General features: G+C 44.2%; 1 protein-coding gene across 15 annotated transcripts in view; it reads left to right on the plus strand.

The window, feature by feature from the left end:
- PCDH15 (protocadherin related 15) overlaps positions 1-9,161 on the plus strand; it is a 572,690-nt gene that overhangs the window by 311,430 nt on the left and 252,099 nt on the right. For 11 of the 15 annotated variants that reach the window (XM_017733770.1, XM_008633276.2, XM_017733759.1 and 8 more), the window contains 2 exons: positions 3,412-3,426; positions 4,188-4,253. In XM_017733770.1, the coding sequence (XP_017589259.1) occupies positions 3,412-3,426; positions 4,188-4,253 (81 nt within the window). The remainder of the gene's footprint in view (positions 1-3,411; positions 3,427-4,187; positions 4,254-9,161) is intronic. The other 4 variants (XM_017733771.1, XM_017733772.1, XM_017733764.1 and 1 more) reach the window with 1 other exon arrangement.

Here is a 9,161-nt window from a genome sequence, read left to right on the forward strand (position 1 = left end):
GCAGGGGTGTGTGGGGCAGCCTGGTATAGTGGGAGGTGCCCCTGCCATGGCAGGGGTGGCACTGGATGGGCTTTGAGGTCCCTTCCCACTCAAACATTCTGGGATTCTCCTAAAAACTGAGCCTCTTCCACATAACATCGCTGAGGACAATTCATGGAATCCCTTTCCCAAGGGACACTGCTCACTGGTGTTGCTCTTTAGCTCAAGGAACTTACTTTGCCCTCCTTACTAACTTCCCCAAGTGTATTTCCAGAGAGCTTCCATTTTCCTTGATTAAATAAATTCCAACTTCTGTCATTCTTATGGGATAGATTCTCCATCCTCCTGACAATGGGAATAACCTTTCTCTGCACCTGGCTCAGTCCAAAGATGTTCTTTTTCATGTTCCCAGAAATTCCTACCGTCTCTGGCTGGTGCCTGATTGTACAACACAGTGCTTGAGCTTATGGTTTATTGAACTCATACTGCTGCTTATTGATTCTATTTTGTGAGGGGGAAAAAAGGTACCACCCATATATTTACAACTTACCCCTTTCTTTAAGGTTTTTAATTCAAATTACTGTCTCTGAATTGGAAATCTGTGTCAGGCTGCAGTTTTAGATTTGTCTGTTCAGTGTATGGCGGTGGATGTGGAACTGAGGCTCTGGCTTTGTTAGGTTTGCTCCTGCAGAAGGGAAGGGTGACGTGTCGGAAAAAGCAAAAGCAATCTGCGATTTGACATGGTGAAATTAGGTGAAATAATCTGTAAACTCTTATCTAGGCAAGAAAACTGTGTTTCTTCACAATTCTCTTACTGGTGCCATGTGGATAATCCACAAGTTTCCTACTCCCATCCTGCTTGGGTTTTTTTCTCCCCTAGTTCCGGCTCTTGCTCTAATCTCTTCTTTTCACTGAAATTTATCTCATGATAAATTTTCTTGCTTCACCTGCTCACACTTGCAATAAATTCTCTGCAAATTGCTGAATTTCACTGGCCAGCCCTACCTTTTCTGTGTGACTCCTGAGATCCACATTGGAATGCTGAACATTCCTTTTTAATTCACTGTAGAATGCTTTGATTATTATTCTGGAAATTTGGATGTGTTTGATGGAAAACCAACTTTGGGAAAAGTTGTTAACATGTGAACATGTATTTGACTTGTAATTTTGATAGTTTTCTTATTGACTGTAAGATAGAAGTTGGTCTAATTTGGGTGAGCTTTTCACTGGGACACTCAGCAGGGAGAAAATATCATCATGGAAGCAAAGAAGATGGGGGAAAAGCTCATGGAGTTAAAAAAAAAATCATTATTATTCTTTTAGTGAGATATATGCAATTTTTAGACTGAAAAATTGTCCCTGCTTTGGATTTCTATTTGTGTATTTAGTTTGGTTGTGTGTGTGGTGGTCACTGTTGAAAACAATGTTGCATGAAAGTTTTATCATTGAGCTTCTTTGCCCTTATTAACAGCTTGTTGAAGGGTCTTTCAGTTCCCCAAATCCTGAACCTCTAGAAAATGATAACACACATCTCTAGAAAAAAAGTTAGAGTTGGTTTTGTTATGGCCCTGGAATTTTTATTGTATTCAGTGGAAAAAATAAGACCAGGGGGAAAAAAAAAATCAAAGGCCATATTTCATGTAGATAATTCAAACATTTCTTATCCTCTCACACAGTGTGTTCATAAGAAACTACAGTGGTATGAAAGATGTGGTTTTCCAGGTGATTTATTTGCTCTGTTAATGCCTGCAAAAGAAAAAGCTTTAAAATATAACAATAGTTAATTTAATTCTTAAAAAGGAAACAAACAGAGAATTTTCAATTGTTATGTATCAAAGTAGACCATAGAAGAATGAAAGGAATATGGAGGGAGAGTTCATGCATTCATAATTTTATTTAGACTGTCTAGGGCACTTTGAAATGGTGAAGTGTGCACAGAGGTATTAGGTCACAGGTTGGGCTTGGTGACCTTGGAGGTCTTTTCCAACCCGAATGATTCTGTGACGGCAAAGTCAGTGTGGTGGTGGATCTCTACAGGCAGTGACGTGAGGAGTGCGAGTGAGGGGCACCCACAGCAGCTCCCTCTATTTCTCAATATCTGTATGGGGGGGAGGGATCCTGCCCCTCTGGGCAGCCCTGGAGGCACCTCAGGGAGCTCCTGGAGCGGGGCCGGCGGAGGCTGCGCAGCTGAGGAAGGGCCTGGAGCATCTCCGTGCCCAGCACAGGCTGAGGGAGCCGGGGCTGCTCAGCCTCGCGAGGAGACCCAAGCGAGAGGGGCCCGCCGGCCCGCCAGCTGAGAGGGGCCCTCAGCCCTGGCTGTCCCTGGCTGCAGGGAGGGCTCCGAGCAGGGCCCGGGCTCTGCTCCGGGGCCCAGCAATGGCACCAGAGCACCGGGCAGGGCCTGAGCCCAGCAATTGCCCTGCCCAGACGCAAGAACTTCTGCCCTGGGCAGTGCCCAGCCCTGAGCACATTGGCCACAGAGGCTCTGGGCTCTCCTCCCTGGGGCTGTTGCAGAGCTGTGTGCGCACAGTGCTGTGCTTGGGGAATTCCAGCATTATTCAGACTGTTCATATGGATGAATCTTTGGATGTTCAGATGTTTGGCCTTGCAGTTGAACTCAGCATCAGCGACACAAAGCTGCTGCTGGAGGAAATCCCAGTGATGTAGAGGTGTCCTTTAGGGGCTTCACCTAAATGGAGATCTGAGCAAATGCATCACTGTTCTCACCTCCTTTTGTAGGCCTTGTCTGTGCTGGGGTAATTTGAGGCTGTAACAAGCTGCAGTGTGGGTCCTTTGAAGTTGACGAATGTGTAATTTTTACCATAAGCTGGGAAATAGAATTTATCTCAGCTTGCTCTTGTGTTTAATTTACAGATGATTTTCTCTTGGGAAAATTTCTCTTGTTGTGTGTAAAAAAAACCCCAAAAAACCAAAACAAACCAGTAATAGCTGAGTATTTCTTTCCTATTTTGAATTCAGAACTTGATTAGAAGGTACCATTTAATACAAATGAGGTTTGGTTGGGCTGTGGATCAGAGAAACCTCTTAAAATCTATAAAATCATGGGCTGCAATCTCAGACAGTCCTGTGTGGTGGATTGGGAAGAAGAATGGTTGTCTCTTTTCTTGCTGAGTCAATGAGGCTCTTGGAAAATGAAAAGCTCTTCCTAATGAACTTTTATTTCCATGTGCTTTAAAGGGGGTACTGGTTTTCTGCTGTTCAATGTAGAAAACCTGGCTGGTACTAAAATACAGTCATCACACGTGGTGATCATGCTTTTATGTATTTTAAGGCTACACTTATATGTTTGCTAGCTCTGCATGTACTGCTTGATATCTTTGAACCTCTCTTTTGAGTAAACCAACAAACTCTTACTTATTTTCTTTCGTTATTCTGCTCTGCTTCCATTGATGACTAAACTTTTGACTCCAGACTGGCAATATGAGGGTAAGATGGCAAAATATGACTTCCTGAACATTGCTCGTCTGTTTTTCATTTGTGTTCTCCTTAGAGTTATTAAAATTCCATTCACTAAGTAGATCCTTTTTCGTTGCAATTAAGTTCAAATTATGTTTGTTTCTGTTGTGAAGCTTTAATTATGATTTATACCCTTTAATCATTCCTTTGTTATTTCTTTGGGTTAAATTACCATCTTATTCCCTGCGTCCTGACAGACACCGAGATTCCTGATGGGATCTCTAGAGCAAGACACAAACTTCATTAGGGTAGCCATCCAACTGGATTATGGTGGAATGTGACCACAATCCTTCCCTGGGAGGGTGGGCAGGCCCTGGCACAGGGTGCCCAGAGCAGCTGGGGCTGCCCCTGGATCCCTGGCAGTGTCCAAGGCCAGGCTGGACACTGGGGCTTGGAGCAGCCTGGGATAGTGGAAGGTGTCCCTGCCCATGGCAGGGGGTGGCACTGGATGATTTTTAAGGCCCTTCCAACCCAAACCCTTCCATGATTCTGTGATTTGAGGGGTGTGTGTCTATGATGTGCAGTCTGAGTAAGGGATAAGCAAACAGCTCCGATTTTGATCCTTTGTGAGTGTAACTTTACTATCAGTTGTAGCTCATACCCACATCACATTGAAGGGAATACTTGCCTTCAGCATGCCAAATATGCTGACTTAAAAAAAAACCCCAACGACAAAACCCCCAAGATCCTACTTTTGCAATGAGAAATAACTCTTCTTTTCATCTTTATAGATTGCAAGTTGGCCAGAACAGGTCCTCCAGCCACAATAGTTCCCATTGACGAGGAGAGTCGCAACGGTGAGTGCCCCACAATTATTTATACAACAAATTATTTCTAACTAGTCTTTAAGGCTTTTGTTGCAAATAGACCTTCTTAATTTTTCTTAAGTCAGTGGGATGGTAGCAGAGGACAAAGTTCTGGTCAGTCTTTGGCTTTGTTGTGTTTGGGTAAAGCTGAAATTTTACTCTGCAGCATGACAGGAGTGTTAACAATGTGGTCTTGTGGGTTTCCCACGTGGCTTTTGGCAGATTGCTTGTTGGTTTGCTCTAAGTTTAAGAACATGAGCTTAAGGACACCTCTGAAATGGCAGAACTTGCATGAAGTCGCAAATTTCAAAAAGAAAATGAATGTCCCTTTTTTTTAGTATTTTACTTCTCCTGTCAAGTCACAGAGTTGATCTGTGTTGCTTAGGTTGTTGATCTGTGGTCTGAGCATTGCATTTGTCAGAGTAATGTGATGGGATGAAGTGCTTTACCCTGTTACAATCAGCTTACTCCTGAGAGTAAGTTACTACTCTTTCCTGCTTTTTATTCTGTGTGTTTAGGGTTTTCTTTTTTTACCTTGCAAGCTGGGCCTGGTTTTGTGCCGTGTATGGTTGTGGTTTATCAGATACGGGCGCCTGAGATGGTGAACAAAGCCAGGTCATGCTGGTGGAACTCCTCTGCTGTTATTCCCGGGGGAATTCCTTGTTGGAGTTGCTCAAGGTCGGCTGGATAAATGCATTTATGGGTAAAGCCCCTCAATAAATCGTTAACACACCTGTGTGCTGAAAAGCTCTGGTTCTGGGGTGGCTGTTAAAACCAGGCTCTTTTCCTCCTCCTGGGGTGGTTTTTCCTGCAGTCAGGAGTGTCCAAAAGAGGGCTACGAAGATGGTTGTGCTCTTTGAATCAGATGCATTGGTTCTTGGCAAGCTGCTGTTGTATTCTGATGTGTTCCATTTGTGGGCTGCTCAGTTTCGGTGGAGTAACCCCCTCAGCTGAAATGGTTTCGCTGCCAGAGCTCATCTCTCGTAGCCTTTCATCCTCCCTACTCATTAGAAATAAATCTGTACTAACAGCAAGGGTGTCATCAGCATTATTTTGTCGGCGCCTTATGTTGTAGAAACTTGTAGAAGTTTCTGCTTCTCTGTTTCCCACACAAGGGGTTATAAATAAATCCAAACCAATGTTGCCATCAAAAAAACTTTGTGAAAACCTTTAGAAAGAGAGGTTGAAGTTGTGGACTCCCCATCCCTGGAAGTGTTCAAGGCCACGCTCAAGAGGGCTTGGAGCAAACTGGTCTAGTGGGAGGTTGTCCCTGCCCATGGCATAGGAGTTGGGATGAGATGAGCTTTGAGGTCCCTTCCAACCCAACCCAGTCTGTGATATAAAAGTTAATAAGGAATGTATGATGTTCTACATTTCCAGTGACCGAACTTTATGTTGGGATTGCCAAGAGATGCAGAAATAAAAATCCACCTAATTCTGTTCTAATCTATACAAATATGTCTCAAGCTCACACAAAGTGTGAAATCTCCTCCTTGTCTTAGTTCTTGCACTGCACTGTAGCTTCCAAGGGTCTGTTGTTGATGTTGGAATGGCTTTTCTGAGGCTTTGGGATCTCAAGATCTCAAAACGATGGCTGGGACATTTCATTCCATCCAGTGCATGTGGTCATTGAGCTCTGGCAGCACAATAAACAGAAAATCCTGCTCTTAGGAAACAGATACTTAGTTCCATTGCGCCATGGCACATTGAGCTCAATCATTCCTAATTCACAGGAAGTCAGAGACCAGCAAATCTCACAGAATAAAAATATTTTCCCAAATAACTGTTGCTTGTTTTCATAGTCAGGCACACAGGTACCGTGCGTGACCTTTGAAGATCTTCCTGAGATCAGCAGAGATGTTAAGATTTGACAGTTTCCCACTGTGGGATGAATATCACTTTATATCAAGTAATTTAGGTACAATAGTAAATTACGTTATGATTGTGCTCATGTGAGCAATCCTAGAAGGAGTGAACCTGACCTTTCTTAAGGAATAAATGTATTATTTTATGATCTTCCCTGTGTTGAACTGAATTGGGTGATAGCATTTCAGATCGTATTAACAGCAAACCCGAATTTTCTGGATGATTTTTATAAGCAGAGAGTTATTTTCACCCATGGATTTATTTTTATTTAATTACTGGATTTGAGACTTGGCTTTAACTTGTTTTAAAGACTGAATGAGCCTTATTCCTAGGTCAGACCTTCTCATTGCCACTGTACTCCACATTTTTGGAGGCCTCCATGTGGAGCCACCTGTGCTTTTTCCCTTCAGAGGAGCATCCTGAAATTCTCAAGGGCTTTGAATCCTTGGGCAGGGTTTTTGATGGAAAGTAGACTCTTGGGAAAGGACTTCTACAAGGCAAGATTTAAAGATTTAGAGATTAAATTAGAATTTGGAAGAGAAAGTAGAGGTTGTGGTAGAGGAAACAAGCAGACCAAAGTGAATCCCCCTAACATGAGGACAAAGAGGAGCTGGCGTCTTGGTCCTCCATCCAGAACAAAAAAATTCCACAGTTAGGAATGCTTTGTGTTCTTTCCCATCCTAGAAAAATCAGTCGATGTTGGCGTGGTTTGATTTTATTTTGGTGGGTTTTTTTCTCTCCCCTTCCGTTATGATGGTTTGAGTGCTCTAATGAATAATGGGAGCAAATCCCAAAACCTCCTGCTCTCTTCCCTCCATGTTCCCTGGGCATGTCTGACCCAGGGAAGTGCAGCTTTCACGGCTCTGGGTGGATCAGGTGTTATTTTTACACCTTTTCACCTTCCTGCTCTCTCAGCAGCAACCTTTCATCAGCCTGACTTCCTGGGGAGGCAGAGGATGCGTGATGGCGCTTCAAATCCCCTTCCACAATGCCCTGTGGGGAGGGACTCATGGGAAAACAATGGGCACAAAAATGCAGGAAACAAAGCTTTGGGGTTTTTTCCCCCTAATTCTGTTGGACCAATTTGTTTTCAGTTTTTTATATGTCATGCTGGAAGAATGGACCTGATTGCTGAGGCACATTGACAATTTCCATGCTGGTCCAAACTGGTTTTACTGGGTTTTCAGAGACAATTGACAGGGATTGAAGAGAATGTCCCCAGAGGCACAAAACCTGTAGCCTCCCTCCTGAAGTGGGCTTAGGTGCGCTGATAAGGACTGGGAGTTATACTCTGAATATTCCTTACTTAATTAAATGCTCAGTGACCACCAGGTTGGGCTGGAATTGAACTAATTTAGCCCTCAAGAAGGAAGGGTCCTGCTATCCCAGGCATTTTGGCTAAGGGGAGAAGTTGCTTAGTAAAATCACCTTGGAAAGTTGCTGTGCCCTGAGCACAGGAAAGGCATTCCTTAAGAGCTGTGGCTCCATGTTCATTTCCTACTTTTCCCTCCTGTTTCAGGAAGATGGGTGAATTAATGACTTGAGAGTGCTTCAGCCTTGGAGGGCTTTTCCAACCTAAATGATTCCATGATATTCTTGTATTGTCTTCACGACCGTCTCACTCTTTAATTTTAAACAAAAATACTTTCACCTCTTCGTTCCTTTCATTCCAAAATCAGCTTTATGAGGGAAAGTCATCTTAGTTTTACCACCTCAAGGGATTCTGAGAACAGCATTTCCCAAGTTTGCAGTGTATGTGTAGGTGTGGAAAGACACCGAGCTGTGATTTCGTCTTGATTTTTCTCAGTTTTCCCATAAAGGCACCTTGAGGACTCTTTGCACTTTGCTTTTACTCTATTGCACTATTTTTTGCGGCATTTCTACAATGGAAAAAATTCAAATTATTACTTTATATGTTGTTATCATTCCTGTGAAATGTTTCCAGGGAGAAAGTGCTTCAGTTGATTTTTAATTTAGTTCATGCCATTGTCTTTATGCCTCTCTGGCCACACGTAGATTTTTCCCACATCTTTGGACAATCTTACAGCTCCCTAAAGTGTTTATGAATGTTTTTGACCAGCTTTTGACCATCCTTTTCAAACATATCTTCACCAGCCCGGGATTTGGTTTGTCTGGCAATGGAGATGTGGTGTGGTGTGCAGATCTAAGTTAAGGTATTGCAGCCAATAAATAAACCTTGGAATTAAATCTGGCCACTTGTAGTCCGAGGGTCTAGGCCCAGCCTGGCCATTCCAGCTCAGGGAGCAGTCGAGGTGGATGATGTGATTTTAGCGATGAGTGCCAGCAGTGTTTTGGTGAATCTCTGGGTGCTGATGCTATTCTGTGGTCATTAATCCCAGGTCTAAGACATTAGATTAGCCAGCAGTACAAATCTGAGCTGGATCAGGCCCAGGCCTGTAATAACATCTGCTCAAATTAGGCCTTGCTCTGTGGAGTTTATTCTGGCTTTATGTTTTTATATAGGAGGAGAGGTGATCCGTTAGATCCAATAGCTGCCAGATTGAGTAACTTCTGTCAGAAGCTGTTGACCTTGTGGAATGTTCTGGACAAATTCAAACAGGAGGAGTGGATTTGTATTGATTCGTGTGCCCCACATGGCTGCTGCTGGGGACTGTGCCACATCACAGGGCTGTGCAGTTCTGTTCTATCTGCTCATCCCTGGGCTCCTTTGGGAGCCAGGGGTTTCCTATGGATGCTGCTCTAAGAGAAGAAGGACCTGGGGGTGCTGTGGGTGAGAGCTGGGACCCAGAACCCCCCCGTGCCCTGGGATAAGCAAATGCGGGCAGCAGGGGAGGGGGGATTCTGCCCCTGTGCCCCTGTGCTCAGATGAGACCCCACCTGCAGAGCTGCCCCAGCCCTGGGGCCCAGCACAGGAGGGACCTGGAGCTGCTGGAGAGAGTCCAGATAAATTCATGGAGCTGCTCCCAGGGCTGGAGCAGCTCTGCTCTGGAGCCAGGCTGGGAGAGCTGGGAGGGTTCACCTGGAGAAGAGAAGGCTCCAGGGAGAGCTCAG

Source organism: Corvus brachyrhynchos, unplaced genomic scaffold, assembly GCF_000691975.1.
Source record: "Corvus brachyrhynchos isolate BGI_N302 unplaced genomic scaffold, ASM69197v1 scaffold334, whole genome shotgun sequence".
In the NCBI taxonomy this organism is placed as follows: domain Eukaryota; kingdom Metazoa; phylum Chordata; class Aves; order Passeriformes; family Corvidae; genus Corvus; species Corvus brachyrhynchos.